The sequence below is a fragment of the Xiphophorus maculatus genome, chromosome 10, assembly GCF_002775205.1.
Source record: "Xiphophorus maculatus strain JP 163 A chromosome 10, X_maculatus-5.0-male, whole genome shotgun sequence".
NCBI lineage: Eukaryota > Metazoa > Chordata > Actinopteri > Cyprinodontiformes > Poeciliidae > Xiphophorus > Xiphophorus maculatus.
Window position 1 is genome coordinate 21,946,756 of NC_036452.1, and position 24,063 is coordinate 21,970,818.

The window sequence follows — 24,063 nt, forward strand, 5'->3', positions numbered from 1 at the left end:
ATGACACCAAGTGTTAGCATTATGGTGTTAGCTACAAGTACAGTTGGCGTAATATAGAAATTTTTATATATTTATGAGATAAAATGTAAATCATTTTTACATTTCACCAAAAAATCATTGGTTCAAATCTGCATCGCATGTCAAAATTGGCTTTGGAAGCGATAAAGAGATAAAGTTCCAACAGATTAGTCAGCAGCAACTAGTAAACACCTGGTGGAACTGCTGCTGCTGAGCTCATCATACGAGATATTTCTTGGTGCAATGCTGGTAGAAATGTTGTTAAAGGGTCAATAGAGGAGCCATGTTGTGATGACGTCCTAAAGATGGAGTTTCAGAAAGAGCAGGAGTTTTTAAAGAGACAGAGGCCCTATTTCAAGGCATTCAATTACAGAGTAAACTTTCCTTTAAGTCATATTTGATATACAAAGCATTTTTTGACAACTGAAGTTAACAGTTACTTGGTTTTGCTTAAAATGGCACTATATGCCAGGAAAGCACGTAATACTGCCCCTGTAACACCTTTTTCATCACTGGCTCTGGTAGAAAACAATAAACCTCAGTGATTTATTTAGATGGGCAGAAATGGCAAACAGTCATGCCTGTGTTTATAGATTCTGTCAGAAAGCGGGGCAATTAACTTATCAGTTGTAGTTAAAACACCAGATTAACACAGTCCTCCCTACAGTGGATTGGCCCTTTGCTGCCCCATCTGTCTTCGGCTTGCCCTGCAAATCCAATTAAGTTCTTACAGTAAGTTCCCCTTCGGCTAAAAATAGTTGAAAACTCCAGAAAAGGCAGAACACGCCGTCATTAGACACAAGTCCAGAGGAAGCAAAGTTATGGGGCTGATTAGTTCTTCCCCCCGGGGGGACATGATTGTGACCATCCTATGCCGATGGGAATAGAGGGACGAGCTGTCATGACAGACATGAGCGCCGGGACAATGGAGAGGTGGGCGAAATGGCAGTGGGGGGTGTATAAGAGGAGGAAGGATTAGAGTTCAGAGTGGTGGATGTTTGGAGGAACTTAGAGACAATCTTCTCAGGTACCTGATGAAATAAGGTAAGCTGCATAACTTGTAGAAAGCTTGTCAAATGGGTTTTCAGTGGAATATTTCTCAACACAGCACATGTGGAAAGAAAGATGTCTTAAAGCAAGTGATGACTGTGTAATGTGGCTACAGAGAGCTGTGAATATATTTATATTTATATATGTGGGTAATCAACCAGGTTCCTGTGCTTTTCCTTTATGGTAGACGGTGTAACAAGTCAGTTATACAAGAGCCATTTAGCTAGGCATCACATGGTTTTGCTCAAAATCCTTCATATGGTGAAACCAGTTGCTCAGACAAAAGCAATGATTGTTTTTTTTATTTTTACTGGATCACCACAAAACCTCAATGTGAGATGTTTTATAGAACTGGAAACACACCTAAAAATGTCATGCTGACACTTTAAGCAGTGATACAGAAAGTTCTTGGAGAGCGATGTTTGTTTATCCTCTGGTCACGGAAATAGCTCAAAAGATTTCCAAGACTCTTCGGTATTGTTTGTGTACTAATGCCAGGTTATTTAGTCATAAAAACACAACAGATCTATTTAATGTTAGGCATTTGATTTTGACCTTCTCTGTTTGCCTACCCCTCCAACCAGATGTGTTTGGATGTGTCCCATATGTCTTAATCAAAGGTCACCTGAAACAGCTGTTGAACTCTCACACAAGAGCAGTTTCCTTTATAGCACATTTATCCACCAGGTCTGGGAACTCTGCTAGGGTTCTGTTGCCATTCACACTGCCTTATCTGACAAGGTCAACAACTGAAATCCAGAGCAAAAAGAGGTACAGAAGTTTTGCTTCCCATAGATAATTTTATCCTATCATGGCATCATCTGCGTATTGTGAGATTCATGGCTTAAAGAAGCCGCCCAAAAATGTCTTCCAACTCCAGATAAAATATTCTAGACTTAACCACGATGCTTTTTTTATTTTTTTTTTGATGTGACTTCAAATCATCAGATAGTTTGGTTGATCTTATTTGAATTATAGTGCCCATAACCTGATTAACAGAGCTGGAGTTTCTTGGCCAGCTGTCAAACTGCCAAAGTCAGAGAATTAAAAGCATGTGAAGCAGTGTTCTGTCGACTGGCAGCCAAGTCAGCAGCAACAGCTAAGACAGTACATCCAGTTATAGCACAATAAAGTAAGTTAAAGACTTTAAAACAACAAGACAACCTGCTAAGAAAAGGACTAAGATGCTTCATTAACTATCAAGCAAATGATTGAAGTTTAAATTTGCAACAAACGGTCCGATCCGCATTAGAGGTTTGTGAGAAAAACGACAGAGAGAGTTGTGTGTGGACAGCTGTAAATGGTCCAGACACCATGACCTTGAACTAGAGACCCGTAGCTTTCGCATTCATAATGTCCACACATCTTGTCATCTTGGACTTTACCTTGGAGGTCTTTGAAATATTTGAAAAGCATCAACCCCGAACTGTCTGTTTTCCTACGGAGATCCTGGCTGCATTCATAAGCGAACCTCCTTTTCTGTAAGTCTGTAATGGCCTTAAACATCTCACAGCCAAGTCCAAAAAGGGTAAGCATCATGGTGAGCTTTGTGACATTTAGAATACGTTTTGATACGGAAGAACCACACAAAAAAGAAGATATGTAATTACTGTATTCAAAAGATTTTGAATGACAAACTTCTCAAAGTTTATCATTTCAAGAATTGCGGATGTTAGATTTGTGTAATTCTTGTGGCTCATTGTATTTGTTTAGGACAAATAGAAGTAACAACCAGCATGTCTCCGCAAGGTACCGGTCAACCCTCCACAGAAATGATTCGAGTTACTTGAAGAACTCTAACAGGCTCTAACAGTATCATGAAAAATATTTCCCTATTGGGTGTTTTCATGCCCAATATTTGAATTGGACAAAACTGCTGGCTTGCAAGAACAAGGTTCTGGGTTTGAACTGAGGCAGTCTCTCTTTGTTGAGTTGTAATGTGCTGCCGTGGATTCTTTCTCCAGGAGAACATCCCATCACCCTCAAGTTTCTGGTATTGCACCGTTGTCTTCCCCTTTCGTCTCTGGCTTACTTTGTGGTAGAATGGCAATCAGCACAAGGTATACCCCACATCTTGCCCATTAACCACTAAAAATACACTCTAGTTCACAACCATGGGATGATTAAGCATATACAAGTACAGAAGCTAGATGGATGTTCATGAGATTGCAGTCTCTCATGCCTGACAAAAATCTTCCAGGAGTCTTAATGGCAAATTATTTGAAATAATATTCACACTTTTCAAGGAATCCAAAAATGTTTAATTGCAGAACAAAATCAGATCAGTACTAAGTGCTTTGTGCACAGCCTTGTTTTGGCACATTACTTGCATCAAACATTAAAAAATCAGTGTGTCGGCATCCTTCTATTAAGTCACTTGGCTGAATTGACAAATATTGAATGATAAATGCAAGAAAAGTGCCCGGTATTAGAACCACTTCTACGTTTGCAACCTCCAAAAATGTTTGCACAAAGTCTGCTGTACAGTCAAGCAGAACTACTGTAACTCTGTTCAGCATAGTTTTGCCAAAAAGAAAAGCCACCAAGGCTGTTTATTGATGGTTTCAGATTGCAGAATCGGTAACAGACCTCTTTGCTTTCACACTATGATAAAGAAAAGAGACAAAACATGGAGGACATTTGCAAGGTCATTGTGTAATCTTCAGCAGTGTGTTCAGAACACTGCAGGCTTCTCATTACGTGGGGTTACCATGTTAGAATCTCCCCAGGCTTTTGCGCATGCACAAAGGGTTATGTTGCAAGGTCATTTGTTATGGTGCCGTCAGACCAACAGGGGTTTGGTGGAGTGTGAGGCAGTATGGTGGCAACGTATCCATGACATGTTTCCAGGCACACCAACATGGCTTGAAAAATGAGACTCCGTGACCCAACACTTCATAAAGGCAGTTGGGCCGTGCTCATGGGGCGTGATCTGCTAATAACTTGCTACAGCTTGACACCATGTGAAAGAGTCAGGCCAAGTCTTTGTCTGAAGCATGGTCTGATAATAAGCATATGTAGATGGATTGTTATACTTGGAAGCAAATATTTGACTAATGATACTGGTGCTGCAGTGTCTAGCTTTAGAACCCAAGGAGGTTTTTCAATTCCACTAACATCCGGCCTCAGTCAAATAGATTGCCTAAATTTGAATAGTATAGCAGGATCTTCACCCAGTGTAATGGTGACAATACTAAGACAGCAACAATATATCTACTTTACATTTACTTTGCTGAAAGCATTTCCCTTGAGGAAAAGGTCTTTAGTTTTCCTCAAGGGACAGAATTAAGTAAAACATCAGTTGCAGTGAACCTTCACATCTCTGCTGCAGCTTAAGACATGATCAGGACAGAAAGACCCTGACCCGCACTGGGGCAAAAGACCTGTACAATGTTAAATTGAGCTAAAATAATCTTAGTTTTGATATCGTTAAATGTTTGACAGTAATTTGTTTGTTTGAATGCATATTAGTACATGTTAAATAAGCCTTTTGAAAGGGAGTGATCATACACTGCTAGTTTGGAATTTAGCATGGTTTAAGGCAGTCCCATCCGAAGCATGGAAATCTGCTCTCATTGACGTAGCTCGATAAAACAATGCGCCAGGAGTTTGGCGTCCTTCTTCCGTTTCTCAACACCAGGTTCAGGTGGAACCATTTTGCGCAGAGCTTTGTTGGCTGTGGTGTGTGAATGGTCAGAAATTTGTTGCCGTGTTTTATGCAGAAATGCACTTGGTTCTCTTCAGCTAGTCCACTTCGATTATCGGATTTTTGCATCTGCGGGTGACATGAATACTTTTGAGGCGCACTTATCAGACCTGGTGAGGAACTGCGTACATTTGTACGACAATGATTCTCAAATAGCTAAAAACTCCTGGATGGAAATTGCAAAGTCGTCCATGGAGAAAGGGCGACTTACAATCAAGGCTTTCTTTCTCCTTGACTATTTTGTTAAAGTAAAACTGAGAATGGAGGGATGGAGTGGGGACGCTGGTGTGACGTACACTGAAACAGGACGTGTGTCCCCAGGTGGTCTGACCTGTTTAAAAGGTGTGTGAATATGAATGTCCTATGATGGCCTACATGATGGCGTAGGGTTAGGGTGTGTCTTGTGTTAGTGTCCTCTGTTTGGCTTCAGATAAAATATGGGAGAATCATTAGAAACAAAACAAAGGTCTTTTGTCTAATGTAATGACTGCTTTACATCAATCTCCACTCAGTGACATATTTAGCTTATCTTGTTCCTGTTTTCAAACAGATTCTTCTCTGTCATGCGAGCAAGAGAGATTTGAAATGTTGTGAACTCTATTTTCTTCAGAGCTATCTAATGGGACTGAACATCGAGTATCTCTGAACCAAGCTGGCTAAAGAAGAGAATGATGGCAGAGAATAATGTTCAGCTAGATGGAGAGACAAAGTTTTTATGTACCTCAACTTTTTGTTTAGCTCGTTATCTAATATTTAAAGTTCTAGTTTTATTTATTTTTGCCTTTGTGCATCAGTGGTAGAGACGAGCCAGCTATCCAACAAGAAGTCTTCCTTTGCATGACAGCCGGGTTCTGAGGTTTAAGTAAACTAAACTAATTGTGGAAACATTGGCGTCATCATTTATTTGTGGCTCAGTGACTGTCATGTTTCTTTTTGTTTTTTTTCTTTTCTTTTTGTTTTACTATGGACCTCTTTTGTGTCTGAAATAAAGATTGATTGATTGATTGATTAACCTTCAAGCCATTCAGACATCAGGATCAGGTGAGAAAATACTGACCCAAGGTGTGTATTGAAGTTTTTGGCAGAATCAGAAAGCAGTGTGGAAAATTCATCTGATGAGAGTAAGGTGGTGGGTTAGTCTGTAAAAGTAAAGCCCGAACCGACCCAGCTTACCTCACTGAATTCATTAACCCCTCTACCCCCTCTTCAAACCTTTTAGAGTATTTGCAACTTCTAATCATGGGTTTACCTTTCTGTAACATTTTCAAACGGAAAACGTTGATACTTTTGATAAAGTTGGATCTCAATCAGCTTGTTATACTTTGAATGTATCTGTTTGTGGCCCTACTTGCTACAAAAAATTCCATGGAAGTGGGCAAGAGAAAATGACAACATTTTCAAAGGAACACCCTAAGTAACTTCAGTTTATTAGCAAAAAAAATGATTTGGGGCTAGTTACACTTTAATGTTTCAAATTGCACGCTTTCTAAGCCAAGCACTTGATTTGAAAAATGCTATATAAAGTAGATTTTTCATCTCAAGCTGAAAAATCTAAAGGCAGACTTTGGACACGAATAGCATAAGAAGCTAAATTGTAGGTATTTTAGGGATGTACTAGATGTAATTAAGTTATCCTTAGTGCTCCAAATTATAGAGCAGACTGAGTGGGTGCTGGTACAACAGATTAATGTAGCTGTGCATGTACAGCAGGACGATTCCTTCAGGGTTTATTTTCTTAATCTTTGAAAACTGTTAGCCTCTTGCTGTTTCTATTGATTAATCTAGTTATGTTGATCACTAATCCTCTAACGTCTCCTCATCCAGCATTTCTCGCACACAATACAAGGTCATCGGTAAATATCCGTTTCTATTTCAGGAAAAAGAAGGGCAGAATTAAGTGTTGAATTGGTGTTGGATTTATTCCAGCCATTCTCTCTTTAAATCCTACTAAACCGTAGGCTTATCGGTGAACAAAATGTGTAGGGTACCTTCTTAAAACTGCAGATGTACCAGTATGTTTGTGCTCAATGCAAACGGTCCAGACCATTTAATTCACAGCCTTGTGTCATTTTTGCATGTGCAGCCCATGTGTAGCAGGATGGGCACATTTGTGACCCTGACGGAGGTGCTAGAGGCCCGGGGTTCACCCCTGGAAGAGGACGAAGTCTGGTGTCTGCTGCTGGCCACCGCTGATGCCTTACTGGACATCTCCAAAAAAGGTGACCACGTCTAAGTACGAACTTAAACGTACAAGAACTGTGCCTTCTTAAACATACAGTTTGTCAGAATCTGCAGACTCATAGAAAAAGGTTGAAACAACACAATAGATGAACATGTGACGTAGGTTTGTGCCAAAAAAAAAATTGAGTCACGGAATTTTTTTTCCTCTCACAATTCTCATTTATACGATTCAGAACCGATTTAAAATGTCCCAAAATTGATCCACTGTTTGTTGGTTTACAATTTGTAAAAATGTCTTGGTAAAGGGATTGTGGTCTGCTGTGTTTAGGTCCAGGTAATATGTGTACTGTGTTGAGCCCTGGCTCAATGCTACTGTCAGCCAATGGGAGCCTGGCCTTCAAGAGCTGCGCACGAAGTGAAGACGTGGCTTCTTACACAGCTCCCGAGGTCCAGCAGGGTCTCACTGCTTCCACCAGGGCTGCTGCTGAAAAGGTCTGAGAGCAGGAAAACCTTTCTTCTGCTTACAAAAATGAAAAAAACAAAAAACAACTAAAAAACAATTTTTTTTTTTTTTTTACCAAAGTTCATGTTGGTTATTAACCTGGGTGAAGACCTGGGTAACCTGGGTACCCTGGTACATGTTAGCACCAAGCTATGCTATGCCCGAATACCTCAACAGTACATGATGAGACATAAAAAAATAAAATAACTACATAATTACCCCTAAGAAGAATCCTTTTATGTCTATATGTACATTATGCTAGTGAGCTGCTAAAATGATACAGACTGAATGTTCATAGGTGTCGACCTCACTAAGAATAAACTCGAAACCTTCCTCTTAGCTAAGTTTGAAATGTTATGTTTTTTTGTTTGCTTTGAACAGTTATTAATTATTCATGAGGGATGTAATAACCATATGTGTATGTAAGAGATTTGAAGAACTCCCCAAAAGTTCAGAATACTCAACTTGTTGATGTTCTAAGCTGTTTTCATCATGTTCTATTAGCAATTAGCACAGTTAGCACTGTTCGCTAACTATAAAAGCACTCTGTACAGCAGTAATTTTTATATTTTAAACATTTTTTACTTAATTATTTTGTTCTACAGACAAATTTACAACTCTGTTGTGCTCTGTGGCAGTTAGCTCAGTCAAATAAAATAAAATAATGTGCTTTTGTACTCTGGTTAGCTTTGTGGATTTTAGCTTCAGCTTTTTAGCCTCTCGTTGCTCCTCTGCCAAGCTCTGAAGTTCACTCCCCAGTTTTTATTGCCATTAATGTCTGAGATAATTCCCCACAGCACAACTTTTGTGAAAAAAATAAAAAAACTAGTACCTATTTTAGAATAAAATGTCTAAAACAGTATTGTGTGCATGACCCTCAGGTGGTAGTATACTCACTGGGAATGACTCTTTACTGGTGCGCCGATTATCACCTACCTCAGAATCAGGTATGTTCCTCACGTCTTTTCTTCTCATCCCGGTCGCTGTCTTCCATTCTCTAAGCCGTTTTGGGTTTTGCTGGCCTCTCCTCAGCCAGTCCAGATAAGCACAGAGCTGGAGGGTTTGCTGCTGAGCATGTGTGAGGACATGGCGGTGAGGAGGACCGACCTGCTGACGGTGCTGGAGACCTGCGAGTTCCATCACAAGTCCTCCATGCTGCCATCCCCAGAGCGCCTCATCAGGCAGCTGGTAGAGGACGTCTACAGAAACTCAGTGAGTGGCCGTATTTTCTTCTTTGTTTTTTCTTCTTCTGTAAAACCAGTCCTCTGCTTGCTAAATCGAGCCGGAACGTGCTGTCTCTACAGGCCGACCACGTGGCCATGACCGAAAACGGATCCCAGCTAACAGACCGCAGTCAGATGGTCAGGGATAGATTACACAGTAAGAAACTGATTCCATTTGTTTGAGCTGAAGTTTGACATCGTTTGACTTTTTCAGGAGTGTGCTTATTGGCTTTCTTGCTAAGAGACACAGTGATTAATACAAGCAAAGTACTAAATATGTCCACAGTAAGCTTTTCCATGACAAGTTCCAGGTCTCAACAACCAGTTTCATACAAGCTGCGTTTCCATTACAAATGTGCGTCAGTCTTTGAGTGTATTCTGTTAATGTCGAAAAAACACAATTTTGCAAATATGTTTCCATTAAATGAAAATTGCAGATGAATAAGCTCGTTCACATGATAAGTAATTAAAAAACATGCAGTGCGATGATCCTCCAACTACTTCCTGTCATTTTCTTCATGGTTTCCGACAGTGGCAACATGCGGTTGTTGGGAAAAACAAACAACTTTTCAATTGTTTTCCAAATGTAACCAATTTTGATACAGCTAAAAAAAGGACTTCATACTAATGTCTAAACTTTTTATTTAAAAAAAACGGTTTTTAAAAATTGCTGGGTTACAATAAGCTAATTTATATTGGAAATATCAAATGGCTCAATTATATGGTCAATGGAAATGCAGCTGCTGAAGAAATGAAATTAAAATTACATGTGAATGACCTTGTTCTCGAGATAAGTCATCAAAAATCACGGCAGTGACGGATGTAAACAGTTACATGAAATATATTCATAATTCAGCCATGGCGCTAGCACTCATCATCTGCAATGTCGGGGAAAAAAACCCCATCATCCTCCTTCTAGTTCCTGTCGTCTTTTTTGTTGTTTTCACCAGGAGTAACATGTGGCTGTTGATCATGTGACTAGTGTGATGTGAAAAACGTGTTTTGATACAACTGATAAACCACTTTGTGCTAGAGCAAAAATTTCTCAAAATTGTTGTGTCTTCATTAAGCAAATTTATTTTCATAATGTCAATTTGAGCAATTTTGCGGTTAATGGAAACCCAGCTGCAGATAGACACCAGTAATTGTACAAAAACAAAAGACATTGTAGTTTATTGCTAAAATCAAAGATGCATAGAACAGCAAAATAATGTTTGTAAAAATCTGGGTGGAAACCCTAAAAAAAATTAAAAATCCAAAACATCTGATTAGTAAATAAAAGCAGTATTTCCTTGATGGAGACAGATAATTATTACTGGTGCACTTCCACCGCAGAGCTGTTTGATCCGATTTAAACGGACCAGAGTCCGTTTCCTCCAATAATCCACTTTGCTTGGGAAAGTGTGAAAGCTCATCTGAACTCTGGACTGATCAGTTGAACTCTGATCCACCTGGAATCATCACCTGGAGTTTAAGTGCTGCTATCTGGCAACTCAAAGAGAGACAGAGTACAAACAGGAGAAAATCATGTTTCGTACATGTGATTTTTGAATATGGAACCAGAATGCCTTTAAATCCTTGCGGGTAAGGCTAAAACGATTAATCGTGATGAATCGATTATTGAAATAATCATTAACTAGTGTTATCGATTAGCGTTAACTGGAATTTACAGACCCCCAAAAAACATTTTTAAGCCAAAACTGTACAAAAAAAATTATACAATTTGCATTTAATATATTCCAGAACTCAAGGGCTGAGCTTTTCACATTTTGATGTTAGAAGTAATGTTTTAGTTACAGATGCATTTGCAAATGATCGTCCACTAAATGAATGCTGTTATTGTATTTTAGGCAAATCAAAAATCTGTAACATTTGCATTAAAAATGGATGAGGTCCATTTTTATGTTGAGTTTCTTGAAACTACAGTTGCTGTCAATTTTGCTTAAATTACACATAATCTTTTTATATGTATATTGTGCTGGTTTTTAAAATGACTGATATCTTTGGACAAAAATAAAGAAAATCTTCAGTGACTTCTGTAAAGTGGAAGACAAAGAAAAACAGAATTGTGAAAGTTGGTGTCTGTAAAGAGCAAAACAAAACAGTAGTAGTAAGTGTGGATTAATGTTAAGAATGGCAAAGTTAAACCCGACCCCGCCTTTAAGAAGAACTAAGTGCCTCAGACTTAACGGCTAATGTTAAAGCTAAAAATGTTAAACGAGAGTGGAATACCTCCCAGTGTGTCACTCTCGTTTAACATTTTTAGCTTTAGCGTCAGCTTTATCCGTTCAGTCTGAGGTACTTATTTAAGGGCCATGACATGCATTGTTTTAAGTATATTTGTCTTTTGAAAAAGGTGCTAGCGAGTAGCATGGTAGCATAGTCTTTTGATTTTTATGGTCTATCTTTTCAAAGCAAATATCACATAGTAAGGCTAATAGAAAAATGCTAACCCAAGTCTTTGCAAAAGCAAGTTAAACACAGAAGAGTCACCTTGCAGGGGGGATACTTCCAACCTTTACATACAATTTTGAGGGAAAACAGCTCAGTAAGCTAAGCAAGTTAAAAGTGCCTCAGAATGTCCCATCTAATTTCTTTAATTAGTGCATAAGCTGAAAAGCTGTGGCGAGCCGTTTCCCTCTGTACCGCGTCTTTAAGCTGGCTTACTGGAACTGTTGGAGGTCCAGCACATGGACGGTAGCGACATTTAAAAACTTAAAAACGGTCAGGAGGACTTCCTGCACCATGATTTGAAACACAAGTGTTTACTCCAAAATCCGGAACACATTGACTGTTCGTTGGGAAATAATATGATAAATAATGTCCAGCAATTCTGCAAAACAGAAGTGAGACAGTGCAAGTCAAAACCCCTAGTTACTAACTTCAAGTTTCAATATGGCCTCTTCTCGCATCAACAGTAGTGAGTTGCGGTGGAAACATGTTGGTTTTACAAGAAATACATGTAAAAGTGTCTAAATTAATGGTATACGGGGCACCTTACCTTGACCTTTACAGTTTGGGGGTGTTAATTTTACTATTAATTTATTAGCTAGGAAGCTAATAAGTCTATTTTTCAAAATATGTAATTATTAAGCTTATTTAGAACAGACACATGACCAGAATCTAATGTATAAGGTACAATACTGTCAAAGCAATTATTAATCTAATCTTACTTAATGTGTGTTTCAGGAGGTTCTTTCAGTAACTCGACATGGACCCTAAAAAAGAAGATCCACAGAACCTTTTCAGGAACATCGTATCCAGCTGATACTACAGGGTAAGAAGTAAGCAGAGGAGCAAATCCTTGCAAATCTTGGTTCCTTTGCAGTCAATAGAATCTTGTTTTCATTTATTAATCTAAATAATATTGAGTATGGTAACGTATAGCTGGTTTTATTAGATACACCTGGTAGATATTCCAACTACGTGGCAATCAGGATGCATTAGGAATCCAGACATGGCAGAGAACAGCTTTGAACATTGTTGTTGGTACCAAACAGATCAGTCGTGATTATTAGACGTAGCTTTTCTACTGGTGTCAGAGGTCAGATTTGAATGGAAAGGCTGGCTTGAGATAACAGCAGGACTACATAAACTGAATAAATAAATCTGGTAATCATTTAAATAATTCTAACTGGACTAAAACAAGAGACGTTTGGTATGATTTACCTTCAGGTTCAGGTAGTGAGGAAAAAAAAGAATGTATGTCTTTTTATTTGGTGTTTGTAAACTACTGGTTTTAACTGCGAGTCAAGTCAAATCTTGAAGAAGACGGTAACAGTAAAAATCCACACTGGGTGTGAGCTAACAACAAGGAACTGAAGAGATTGTCGTCTCTTCAGTTCCTTGAAGAGACAACAACCAGTCTTGCAAAAAAAAGGGTTTATTCTTGCTGGAGGTGGTTTTTGGCTTTTCTGAAAAAGAGTTAATGCGCTAAACAGAAGATGGAAACACATATTTCAAATAAGATCTAACAACAAATGCTTCCATCCACTGGTGGGACTGTGCCTTACCAGAGGCACAAAATTAGCCAATGTGTTCACTGTAATCCACAGTGAATTTGCCTCAGTTTAACTAAACACACTTGGTGCATGGTGGAATGAGAGATTAGCACCACAAATCTGCATTTGTCAGCTGCTAGCATCTGACTAATGCTAGCATCATGCAGACTTTGGATCATAATGTGATCCAAAGTCTTTGAAGAATGTGTCCGACTCTGACACCTTGTACCTATGCCACAAAGAGTTAAAGTAGCTTTGAATGCAAAAGGGGGTCCAACCTAACAAGGTGTACCAAATACAATATTCAATGAGTGTATACAACACAAACTCTACAAGGTATTGCTAAATTCATGGATATATTTAGTTTCAAGCCATTATCTCGTAAGTGACAGATGTCTCCTATCCAACTGAGACTAGAAAATTCTCTCCCCCCAGGATTCCCTCGGGAGGTCGGCTCAGAGAAAGTTACCCCAGCTGGCAGCATTTGAACCGTACCCCCTGCAGCCCATACATGGATGGCAATCGAACTACCAGTGCAAGATCCCTCCCGCAGTTCGAGTCCGCAATGAGTTTGAACGATAAGAAAATGAAAGTGAGGCAGCATTTCATGCTCTATGGTATCAAAAATAAACTGAATTCTCATTTAAATTATGTCCTGTTAGAGATTCCTCTCCCTTCCTTTCTGGGTTGTAGGACATGGGGCCTGAGTTTCTCAGAGCTTTAGAGGAACCCCTTGTCGTTTTGGAACTACCTGGATCCATCCTGGTAAGTTCATGCTCTCTAAAACTGCTTTCAAGCATCTTTGCTTTTTTTGGATGTCAAGTTTATTCCTCTTCCCCCTTTCCACAGACAAAGAAAGGGAAATCTCCAGCCACCCATAGAGAGCTCAGTGTGGTGATGCCAAATGGTCAAAGCATCCTGGTCAAGTGTGAAGTGAAAACCAGAGGAGGGGATGTGTTTGACATGATCGTGGCTCATTCAAACCTGGTGGAACACTTCTATTTTGGCCTTGCATATATAGATGGTAAAATAATTGTAGCGATTGGTTTGCCGTGACTACCTGTTGAATGGGTCTTTCTATGTCAAGCCACTTACCAAATGTCTTTGCTCTTGTCTCTATTCTGTGGTCAGATAATGAGTTTTTCTTCATTGATAATGACACCAAGATTTCCAAAGTGGCTCCAGATAGCTGGAAGAAAGTGCCTACAACAACTTTTGTCCTTTTCTTCAGGATCAAATTCTTTGTGAACAACATTTCTCTTCTTTTGTAAGTTATTCTTTTTTTATTGGTGAGGGTGGACACTTGATGGCAAGTGCTCCAGCTTACTGGTTTACTAAAACAGTTTACTTTGAGAAGTCTTAATAGATTCACTAGTAGAAGAAACTTCCTCTCGTGATTAGGAAATACTTCAAAGATTCTAATTATGCGTGCTAGACCTAGAGCTCCAGTTGATTTGTTGCTGGAACAGATCCGAAGTTACCAATAGAGAAAGTAAGAGTTTCCCAACTGATCTGAGTAACTTAATGTCCCCGATTTCCTCTCTTAGGCACAAACAGACCCGTCACCAGTTCTACCTCCAGCTAAGGAGGGACCTTTTAGAAGACAGACTGTCCTGCCATGAGGAGACTGCTCTGTATCTGGGAGGTCTGGCCTTGCAGACAGAGTATGGAGACTGCATGCCTGAGGTTGTACATGTAAAAGAATGAGAATACATTCTGCCCAGTAACCAGTGGACCACCCAGTAATTGTAGAGATTACGCACCTGGGCTTCCCACGAATAGCTAATATCTGTGAATGAGACCTATTCTAAAAATTCCTATAAGTCTATGTTATTGGTTCAAACATCAAATATACCTTAATTTGCATTAACAGGCACAGTGAAAACCATTTTAGCACTACCGTAGAAGCTAACATCTACAGTTTTTCTTATTTTTGCCATAAAGGGTTGGCGCCAATATCCTCAAGCCTAGTTCAATGCGTCAACTATAAACCTAGCTTTAGATTCTAAAAATCTATTCTTTTTGCCTATGGCATAAGCTTGGTGAAGACGGTTAAATGTTTGCAGTTGGTTTTTGTAGTTTTGCTGTTTCCTTATCTCATGCTTCACTTGAAGAACTCTGTAGGAAAGGCACAACCCCCATTTTGAAAACCCTTGATTTAAAGCATTTAAGTGAGACAAAATGGTAAAAACAGAAGACATTTGTAAGGTGGCAATTATATTCTCATTGTATATAGTCCAAGCCAATGACATTCCCATCAGTGGCAGTTTATGATATGGCTGACGTGGGCAACTACCCAGGGTGGCATCTTGTAGGGGGTTGCATTAAGCCCCTGCCACATCTCTCACCAGACTATCCCATTAGAATTCTCTATTAAAAGTTGCATTTTCATTATATAAATATGCTTTGTGTAGCATTGTGTAGTATTCATTGTGTATTATACACAATGAAATGTAATATGTTGTGAAAACCTGTACTCTACTCTGTTTAGGTGTACGGTAGAAACTACTACCGACCTGACCAGTACGTCTCCAAGAGTGTGATGGAGAAACGTGCCTTGCCTTACGTTCAGGCAGAGCTGCTGAGACTTCATGCCAATAACGCCCAAATGCTCACAGATGAATCAGAGCTTGAATTTCTGAAGGTAGTAGCAAAGTACTTAGAAACTCACAATGCTCCATCGACCGCTTCTAAAAGTGACGGCTGTTCTGTTCTTAATCCCGCAGATTTGTCAGCAGTTGCCTGAATACGGCGTCTTGTTCCACCGTGTGATACGGGAGAAAAGGCCTTCGGACGGAGAGATTGTTCTCGGAGTTTGTGCCAAAGGTGTCATCATCTACGAGGTTAAAGATGGCTGCCGGTCCACCGCTCAGAATTTCTTCTGGAGGGAGACGGCTACCATCTCCTCTAGCGTGAGAGAGTCCTCCACAGTGCCACGTGATATTCTAACGTGTTTCTGTTCGTGGTCTAAAACGCGCATCTTTTATGAATCTGCAGAAGCGAAAATTTATAATCGAGTGCCGGGGCAGCCGGAAGAAATACAACTTTATCACAGAGAGGTCCAGGATAGCCAAGTACTTGTGTAACCTCTGTTCTGCGCAGCACAAGTTTAACAATGAGATGAGCTCCCGGCAGCTAAGCCACAGCCTGGTCTCAGGTAAGGTTTGGCGGCGTAGACGTCCGCTGCCAGACTTCCTTTGTAGTTTCATTGCACGTATTTAGCAGAAGGGACTACATTCCATCGCAGCTCTGCGCTTCAGCCACTACTCTTGCATGCTGTAGAGGATGGCAAGCATAACCTCTGCATCTTTGTCCAGAGGACAACATTGTGCAGTACGCAGCTGTGTGCCGCGCTCAGAGCAGCCAGCTCAAGTCCATTTCGTGTTCCGAGACGCCCCAGGACGACAGCGGCCTGACCACGCCACAGGAAGAGTCGCTGACCAAGCTGTGTGACGACGTCGCGGCCAGAATCGAGGCCCGTGTGAAACATCACAGGTATTTTTTTTACCTTTTGTACTAATCAGGGTTTCCCTGAGTGTATTATAAGTCTGGCGGGCCACCAGGCTTTACATGCATCACCTCCAGGCTAAGCGTTGTTTGTTTACTTATTATAGTTTGTTTAATACATCACTAACAGTGATAGCAAAGACAGGTTAAAGAGTCTCTTTGGTGAAATGGTTGGAAGCATAATGGCAACATAGTAAACTCAGTACTATGTTTATTCACCAGAACTCCGTAACAACTGCCTGTGTTTACCTGTTACATGCTGACAACTTCAGCAAATGAAATAAGTTACAGATAAAAGAGCAACGAGTTTTGGACACTTTAATTAGGATGAAACAACGGAAGTGCAAAAAATGTATATTTATTTTAACTGTATTCTTTTGTATTTGCCTATTTTAAGACTTATAGTTGATGTTTAGGTATTGTTAATCATGTTCTCCAATAACACAGTTATCTAGTGATATTTTCAAATTTCCTGTTAACTTTAAAAAAAATGTATTCAAAAATACGTAGAGTCTGTATACATCCTCTTCTTTCACTTTACTGTTATCCATTAGTTTGTTTTACCTCATAAAATGCTAATGAAAGACATTGAAGTTAAGCTAAAACCTGACAAGATGTGTAAAACTTCTAATGTATAAATGCTTTTCCACAGAAAACTATAAAATGTACTTGCTTTTTTTCCCTCTTGAAAACATTACTTCCCCTATGCACAAAGTCTAAACTATTTTATGTAAATTCATTTCTCATCTTTCTCCTTCGTGTGTTCCTTCAGCAGCACCTGCTCCAGCAGCCAGCGCAGCAGCACAGGTTTACGCTCTCCATCCTGTTCCCAGAGGAGCGGGTCAGAGGCCCATTCCGGATCCCCAGCAGCCCGAGGCACAGCGTCTTCACACTTACAGCCCAGCTTCATGTGCTTTTGTGCTTCTGCTCTAGTCAGCCAGTAGTTTCCCCTTCAAGAGAATTTCGTGTCTCCTCACTCATTCAGAGCGATTTCTCCTTTTGGCTAACGGTTGGTCGTATCACTCGTCCAACAGAAACGCCGCCTAAACTGGGCACTCCTTCGGAGAGGGAAGTCATCTGTGTTTCACTGAAGAAAGACCCAAAACTAGGCTTGGGTAAGGATATCACTCTGCACTGCATATAACCCAGAATGTGTAACTCCTAGTTATTGCTAAATGTTTTCCTAGGGTTAGAATGTGAATGCTAGCTGTTGGAGTGTTGACAATTATTAGCAAAACACTGTGTCCCTTTTTCATTCTCTATATTACAAATACATTTAAAATTTAGTGTGGAAAGTTGACAACTTGCCAGGTTAAACCAGTGCTAGTTATTGTTGGCGAGCAGCTTTTTGCCCTCCAGCAGGAAGCTGGGGGGCGGGGTCTTGTCATGTCACGCTGCAACATGTCAACAGAAGCAGTCCTAGTCCCGCCCACTGAGTTTGATGGGTGAAGTTGATGGTTTAAATTCATTCATGGTGCGCTCCAGCACAGGAATAATTTACTATACATAAAATACTAATATGTAGTTTTTAAAATTAAGTCAATATATTTACTTTCTATATTTAATATTGCTGTATTTATTTCCAGTCTAAAAAAAATTATGACACATTAAAATAGTTATAACATAAGGTATTTATCTAGTGTAATTTGGCACTTTTCACTCCATAATAAAAAGCCTGTTATCAAAATCTAATTTTTCTGGCATTTCATTTTAGGTACGGTAATCTTAACTGACCTGAAACAGGAAATGTTTGGTCCAATTTGACACTGAGCACAAAACAACGGTAAAAGTCTCATTTTATTCAGTTTATTTAAACTGTAAATTGTACTTACACAGGTATAGTTATAGTCGGAGAGGACACAATAGGCCGCTATGACTTGGGCATTTTTATCGCCTCCATTGTGCCTGGAGGACCTGCAGACAAGGACGGACGCATCAGACCAGGTACATGTCTATAATACTAAAACATATTCATTCTACATTAAATAATACTTAAAAATGTACCTAGATTTTTTTTCATGTAGGAATGCCTTTTACTTATTTTTTTAACAATTAGTTTAGACATTGCTCTAATGTTTAAATCTTACTTATTGAATTCTTCCACACCTTTGATGAATGACTGTGGGCAGTATGTATCAAGTCATGTGCTCAGAAGGACAAAGATTGTGTTCCACATGCTCTGGTGGGGTCACCCTTTAATGTTTGACCTTTGCCTTCAGGGGGTCGTCTGATATCCCTGAACCACGTCAGCCTGGAGGGCGTCACTTTTAGCGAGGCAGGAGAGGTCATGGAGGGCAGCCCTGAGGAAGTGCAGCTCATCGTCTCTCAGCCTAAAGGTGCTTCATGTGCTCTATATCAATAGTAGAGCATGAGTAGTCATCTGGTGCTCTTTGTCTCAGTATTGTTTGAGTAATTACTCCACAAATGCACATATTTTAACACGATGTAAAATGGTTGCTAGAATTATAGAAATATTTCTTTCATTTCTATCCTTTACTGTTTCGATAGAAATGCCCTTTCATCTTTAGTCATTTTAATTGTGAGGGTTTGTGTTAGCACTAACCCTATAAATGACAGGGTTTCTATTTCTGGAGACAAAATAAAATAAAAATATCTTGGAAAAAAATGACATTTATCTAACCTATCTGGATGAAAAATCTATTCAAAGCAGTTTTTTCAGCACTAATTTAGTAGCAGATTAGGTGTCGACATGTTGAACAGGTGCCTTGCTAGCTTGTTTGTTAGCGTAAACACAGGCAGTTAAAAATGCTTTTCTATATACTTAAAAAAAACCTACATGTTAAATTGAGTCACAAACTCTAAGATATTGTAGGAAAAAAATGCAGCTATTATTTAATTGAAATAACTTCAATACAATTTCTCTAGATTAACTGGCAGAATAAGTACTAGGTAGCATCTTTAACAGACAACTTGCTAGCTTGATCCGTTGTCAAGTTATCATGTTTACAGTCACAGTCATGTCCAGAAATTTCTCTTAAAAATATACAATATAACTGAGAAAACATACATGCTAACTTGATTGAAATTTGAAATCACACGTTAGAAAATATCTTTGGAAAAAAAAAATTGTTTTCTTTAAAACTGATATAAATTCAAAGATCGAATTTTAAAAAGCTAAGAGGTTTCAGTTAGCATGTTTGCCACACACTGAGCTGTCTGCCTTAAAACAAACACACACAGCAACATTCAAAAACGTATTTCACAAAATCAATACAGCTAAGGTATATCTCCAAAAATGTATGTCCTAACTTGATTTATATATTTTAGATTTTTTTTTTTTTAGATTTTTTTTTTTATGCAAGCATGGAAAAGGACCAATGCCACTAAAAAAAAATTCTTAAATTAAAGTCATAATTCTGCCGTTTTTCTTTGACTTAAATGTCAGAATTTTTGAATATAAAGATAGTGAACACATAAAGAAACAGACCGGTTAGGCTTCAGCTGGCGTGTTTACTTCGGGTAGCTTGCGCATTTGCATTTTGAAAGAACAGAGGAAGGTAAAAGCAATTTTGTCTGAAAATATCCGTTTCCACAAAATCATTTCATGGATTCAGGTGAGTAACTCTGAAAAGAAAAGCAGAGAATGAAGTTTTGTTGATTTTTTTTCTCCACAGTCCCACTAAGTCCCACCAGCGTTCGCTCTCCTGTGTTGAGAAAATATGGGTCCCAGACTACGCTGATGACAGATGGACGTTCAGGAGACGATAGCCTGGATGAGATCGTCTCCGTCATGATGACACCAAAGGCCTCCAACAGGCTGCACGTCCCACGAGACGTTCGAGCCCTCAGTACACAGGTAGAGCCATTTTAAAGGACTTAAATTAATTCAGTAATTCATAATATATTATATAATAATATATAATAGCTCAGTGAAACTTATAATATAAATTAATTACAAAGACTGATGTTTTCAAGCTTTTTTCCTGTTATGATTTTCCACGTAGAGCTAATGAAAACAATTTAAGTTGGAACATTACTAAAAACCTTTTTTTTTTTTTCTCCGAAGAGTTTTTGCGGCGCTAGTGGCTCGTATTTTTTCCACAGTAGGCAGACAGGAAGGAGGGTGAGGAGAGGGGGGAAGACATGCGGCAAAGGTCGTCGGGACCGGGAGTCGAACCCGCGACGCCCGCGTCGAGGACTAAGGTCTCCAAACGTGGGGCGTGCTAACCCCCTGCGCCACCACAGCACGCCCCACTAAAAACCATTTTTAATTTACATATTTGGGATTAATGAAGAGGACGTTTAATACCTGCATAAATGTTATCAGCACATAACACAATGGCTACTTAAACCATAAAATACAAAAGTATAATATGATATAAAGTGAAGATTTATAAAATGATGACAAGCCTAATCTACCTGTTTTGTATTTAGTCCAGTTCTGACCAGCATTGTTGCTACAATTAGAATGGGTATCAGCAGTTCTATTTCTCCAGACAGCTGGCGTTACTTAAGCCTTTGTGAGAAACATAGTGGCAGTGGATGGAAGCAGCTGAAAATCTCACTCCAAATGAATTACGCATTGCTCATCATGGTTCATCTGGTAGATATCAAATGATTTTTTTCGAGGACACTGACAACACTCAAACTCAAGCTACACTTAGTTTTTCCTTTCCATGATGTCCTTGGTATTCATATTCAGTCAACTCCTTAAGGTGTGTTTTTTTTGTGTGTATTTTTGAAAAACTGTATTTTCTTATTGTAGCTTCTGTGTTCCCTTCAAATCTTTTGGCTTAAATCTTGATCTTTTCTCATGTTGGGATATTCTTATTGTTTACTACATGGACTAATACACAAGGTCCTTGTGTTTTATTTGCCTCAGGACGGCTGCCCTATACCTCCATCTCTGAACTGTGTGGGGTCAGAGGAGATTTCTGTGGAGCTCAGGAAGATCTCTGGAAATCTGGGCATCAGCATCTCTGTGAGTGTTCCGGCTTTACTTTCGAAAAACCTGTCATTCTGATGAATGTGCTTTCAATGCTGGCAGTGAACGGTCAACTGTAGCACCTGATCTGAAGCAGTGGGCCACAAAGACTCTTCCACTTAAGCTGATTAACATCTGAGGTCTGACAGGATTAGATGGGGATGCCAAGAGTTGGCTCATCCACACTGATAACCTCAGCAAAACTGAGCCAGAGCATGACACAGAACTTTACACCACCAAAATACAGCATGTCAGATTATAAGGACATTATTATATCTTAGTCATAAGATATATCAAACTAAATATTACAAATTTAGAAAGTTTCTGTATAAACCCTAATGACTGTGGTTGAGTGAATCTAAAATACAACTGTAACCAAGCAAGAAAAAGAAACATGTATGACAAAACACAAGTTCATCTTATAACTGATTAGCATGAAAATAGTGACTCTTTTGGTTAGTCATCATATACAAGAATGTTTCTAGTCCAAGTCTATGTGGTACACATTAATAAAATTGTGGGAACCACTTTAAGTAAATACAGTTGCTCTTAGAAGGTGCTAAATAAATAAAATAACTCAGCATATCATGAATGTAAATAAGGAAATCCTCTTCTTGACTAATTAGGGTGCAGCAAACACTAACATTCAAAATGGGGGAATCTACATCAAGAGCCTCGTTCCCGGAGGGGCAGCAGAGAGAGACGGACGTTTACACACAGGTACCACACTTCTGTTTCAAACGTATCAATGTGTAAAGTCTGATCAGTCTGACTGTTTTTCTGTCTTTATTTTTCACTTTTTTTTTTTACTTTACAGGTGATAGAATTTTGGAGGTTGATGGGATTAACTTTCATGGCTTCACCTACCAGCAGGCCGTGGAGTGTCTGGGTAAAACCGGGGAGGTAAAGCACAGCATGAGAGCAAACAACTTGTATATGCAGATGACAATTGGAAGTTTTGGCGTCTCAAAAGCTAATTTTGGAAATGGTTGCAGAACACATTTCAGTTGGGACAAGTCCCAGTAATATGAAGTCTAGTGATTCTGATACCGTCTGCAATGTAATAATCATGATCTGGTCATGGTTTTTGAACTTAACTGATATGTATAATGGATGGGAATAGCATGGTTTTGAACTGCACTCCAAAAATCTGCAATTCTTCTGATGGGCCCACCAATACATCCATCGTCTCTCACTTATCCAAAATCTGGTAATGCGGATAATGAGTATGGGAGATTTTTGGCTCAGTTTTTCTTTACCACAAATAGCTATGCAACCAACGCCTGCATTACAGCAAATGGAGATCCAATCCATCATCTTCCCCTGCTTCAACCATCACTCACTAACAAGACACCAACATGCTCTCCACTTGAGGCAATCGCTGACCCAAACCCAGAAAGAAAAGTTCATGTTTTGGCAGTTAAGAACCATAGCTTCAGATTTGAAGGAACCGATTCTGAACATTGGCCAGTTCAGACCTGACTGCAGACTGCTGTAGCAGTACCTACTGAATGTAGGTCCTGGCCTGAGGAAGCCAAGACAACCACTAAATCCACGAAAAGAAATTACGAGACCTTGAGGTTTCCAAACTAGACATCCTCCTCTCCAGGACTGCACCTTGAGAAACTGATCATAAATTTCAGGGACTTGAAGCCCCTCCTGGTGGAGTCCAACATGCCCCAGGAACAGGCTTAAGATTGTGTTGAGAATACAGACACAGCTCTTTGTTCATAGTGGGACTGGACAGCTGTCCATTTTGTACTCCCAACAAAATGCTTCAAAGTCATGGCTGTCTTTTCTAAGGCAGTTTTTACAAAAGTGGCCAAATATGCTTAGAATACTAGGCCTCATTTAGCAAAAACAGACATAGATTTGGTTGCAGAAATCTTCATATGACATGTTCAAATGTGTCTTGTGAGGGCTATTAACTGCTCTGCTCTTCTATCATCTAGGTGGTCTACTTTGTTGTGAGACGGGAGTCAGTCAACCTGCCTAAGGTTTCTGTGATTGCTGATGCAGACAGTCCGGTCTCCAATCAAAGAGTTCGTCAAACCACCAGCCATCTGAGACTCAACAGTTCGTCATCCCTCAGCTCTCCCACAAGCACGAGGTCTGACCGTTCCAGAGGCTACAGCTTCGTCACTGATGGTAGGACATTTCAACGCAGGTTAGGACCAGTGGACTGAATTGCACAGCACTAAAAAGTTGGAAGTCATTACAAATGTTCCATAACGTGCAGTACACTGATTGTAAAATGTAACGGAACCACATTTAGAAGCAATAACCTCAAATACTTGTTCTCTGACACTATTGAGGAGGAATTTTGGGCCTCTCTTCTTTCTGTTGTTTCAGATGACTAAGACCTTCATGTTCACAAACTCTTTAGCTCCCACTGCAAAGTTTACAGCGGACTTCCTCATTAGAGATAGTTCCAGTTAAATAAGTACAAGTGTGACATTTTATATATTGTCCTCCACATCAAAATGGAGGAGAGCAACCAGCAGAGGAGGAAATCTGAGGCTCTGTGTTTATAACTGTCTCAGGTGGTAGAAAGGTTTTGGCTGCCTGTGAATGTTTACACTGCTGTATTGACCCTGACCTCATCCAGACTTCCCTTAATCTTTGACCACTCCACCTATCTTCCTATACTGACTTCTTTCAAAGTACACAGGTGGATTAGACTTTCCATTACAGGCCGAGTAACTGAGTGACGTCCAATGTGTGATGCCAGGAAAGCTTCAAATCTTAAATTAACTAAAATTGAGGAGCTAAAATTATTTCAACTTTCAGGAAAAGACGTTTTCAGCATGGCTGAAGTGGTGCTGGGCTAAAGATTCGCCCAAAACAGGTGTTCCTCATTTTCCACATTTTTATCAATCAGTAACTTTTCTAGGTTGAAGTTTAGTCAAGTCATTAAAAATGCCTCCAGT

The 24,063-nt window shown here is 39.5% G+C and overlaps 1 protein-coding gene across 2 annotated transcripts in view; it reads left to right on the plus strand.

The window, feature by feature from the left end:
- Positions 1 to 851: 851 nt before the first annotated feature.
- frmpd2 (FERM and PDZ domain containing 2) overlaps positions 852 to 24,063 on the plus strand; it is a 28,073-nt gene continuing 4,861 nt past the window's right edge. The window contains exons 1-23 of one of the 2 annotated variants that reach the window (XM_023340671.1): positions 852 to 1,062; positions 6,858 to 6,993; positions 7,284 to 7,447; positions 8,339 to 8,404; positions 8,490 to 8,669; positions 8,762 to 8,837; positions 11,870 to 11,957; positions 13,117 to 13,273; positions 13,375 to 13,446; positions 13,531 to 13,705; positions 13,813 to 13,948; positions 14,229 to 14,367; positions 15,173 to 15,325; positions 15,408 to 15,593; positions 15,679 to 15,838; positions 17,223 to 17,303; positions 18,025 to 18,132; positions 18,408 to 18,524; positions 19,824 to 20,005; positions 21,032 to 21,130; positions 21,760 to 21,853; positions 21,951 to 22,036; positions 23,086 to 23,281. In XM_023340671.1, coding sequence (XP_023196439.1) covers positions 6,861 to 6,993; positions 7,284 to 7,447; positions 8,339 to 8,404; positions 8,490 to 8,669; positions 8,762 to 8,837; positions 11,870 to 11,957; positions 13,117 to 13,273; positions 13,375 to 13,446; positions 13,531 to 13,705; positions 13,813 to 13,948; positions 14,229 to 14,367; positions 15,173 to 15,325; positions 15,408 to 15,593; positions 15,679 to 15,838; positions 17,223 to 17,303; positions 18,025 to 18,132; positions 18,408 to 18,524; positions 19,824 to 20,005; positions 21,032 to 21,130; positions 21,760 to 21,853; positions 21,951 to 22,036; positions 23,086 to 23,281 — 2,848 coding nt within the window. In that variant the 5' untranslated portion in view covers positions 852 to 1,062; positions 6,858 to 6,860. Of the gene's footprint in view, positions 1,063 to 6,857; positions 6,994 to 7,283; positions 7,448 to 8,338; positions 8,405 to 8,489; positions 8,670 to 8,761; positions 8,838 to 11,869; positions 11,958 to 13,116; positions 13,274 to 13,374; positions 13,447 to 13,530; positions 13,706 to 13,812; positions 13,949 to 14,228; positions 14,368 to 15,172; positions 15,326 to 15,407; positions 15,594 to 15,678; positions 15,839 to 17,222; positions 17,304 to 18,024; positions 18,133 to 18,407; positions 18,525 to 19,823; positions 20,006 to 21,031; positions 21,131 to 21,759; positions 21,854 to 21,950; positions 22,037 to 23,085; positions 23,301 to 24,063 lie in introns of both variants that reach the window. The other variant, XM_023340672.1, reaches the window with a different exon arrangement.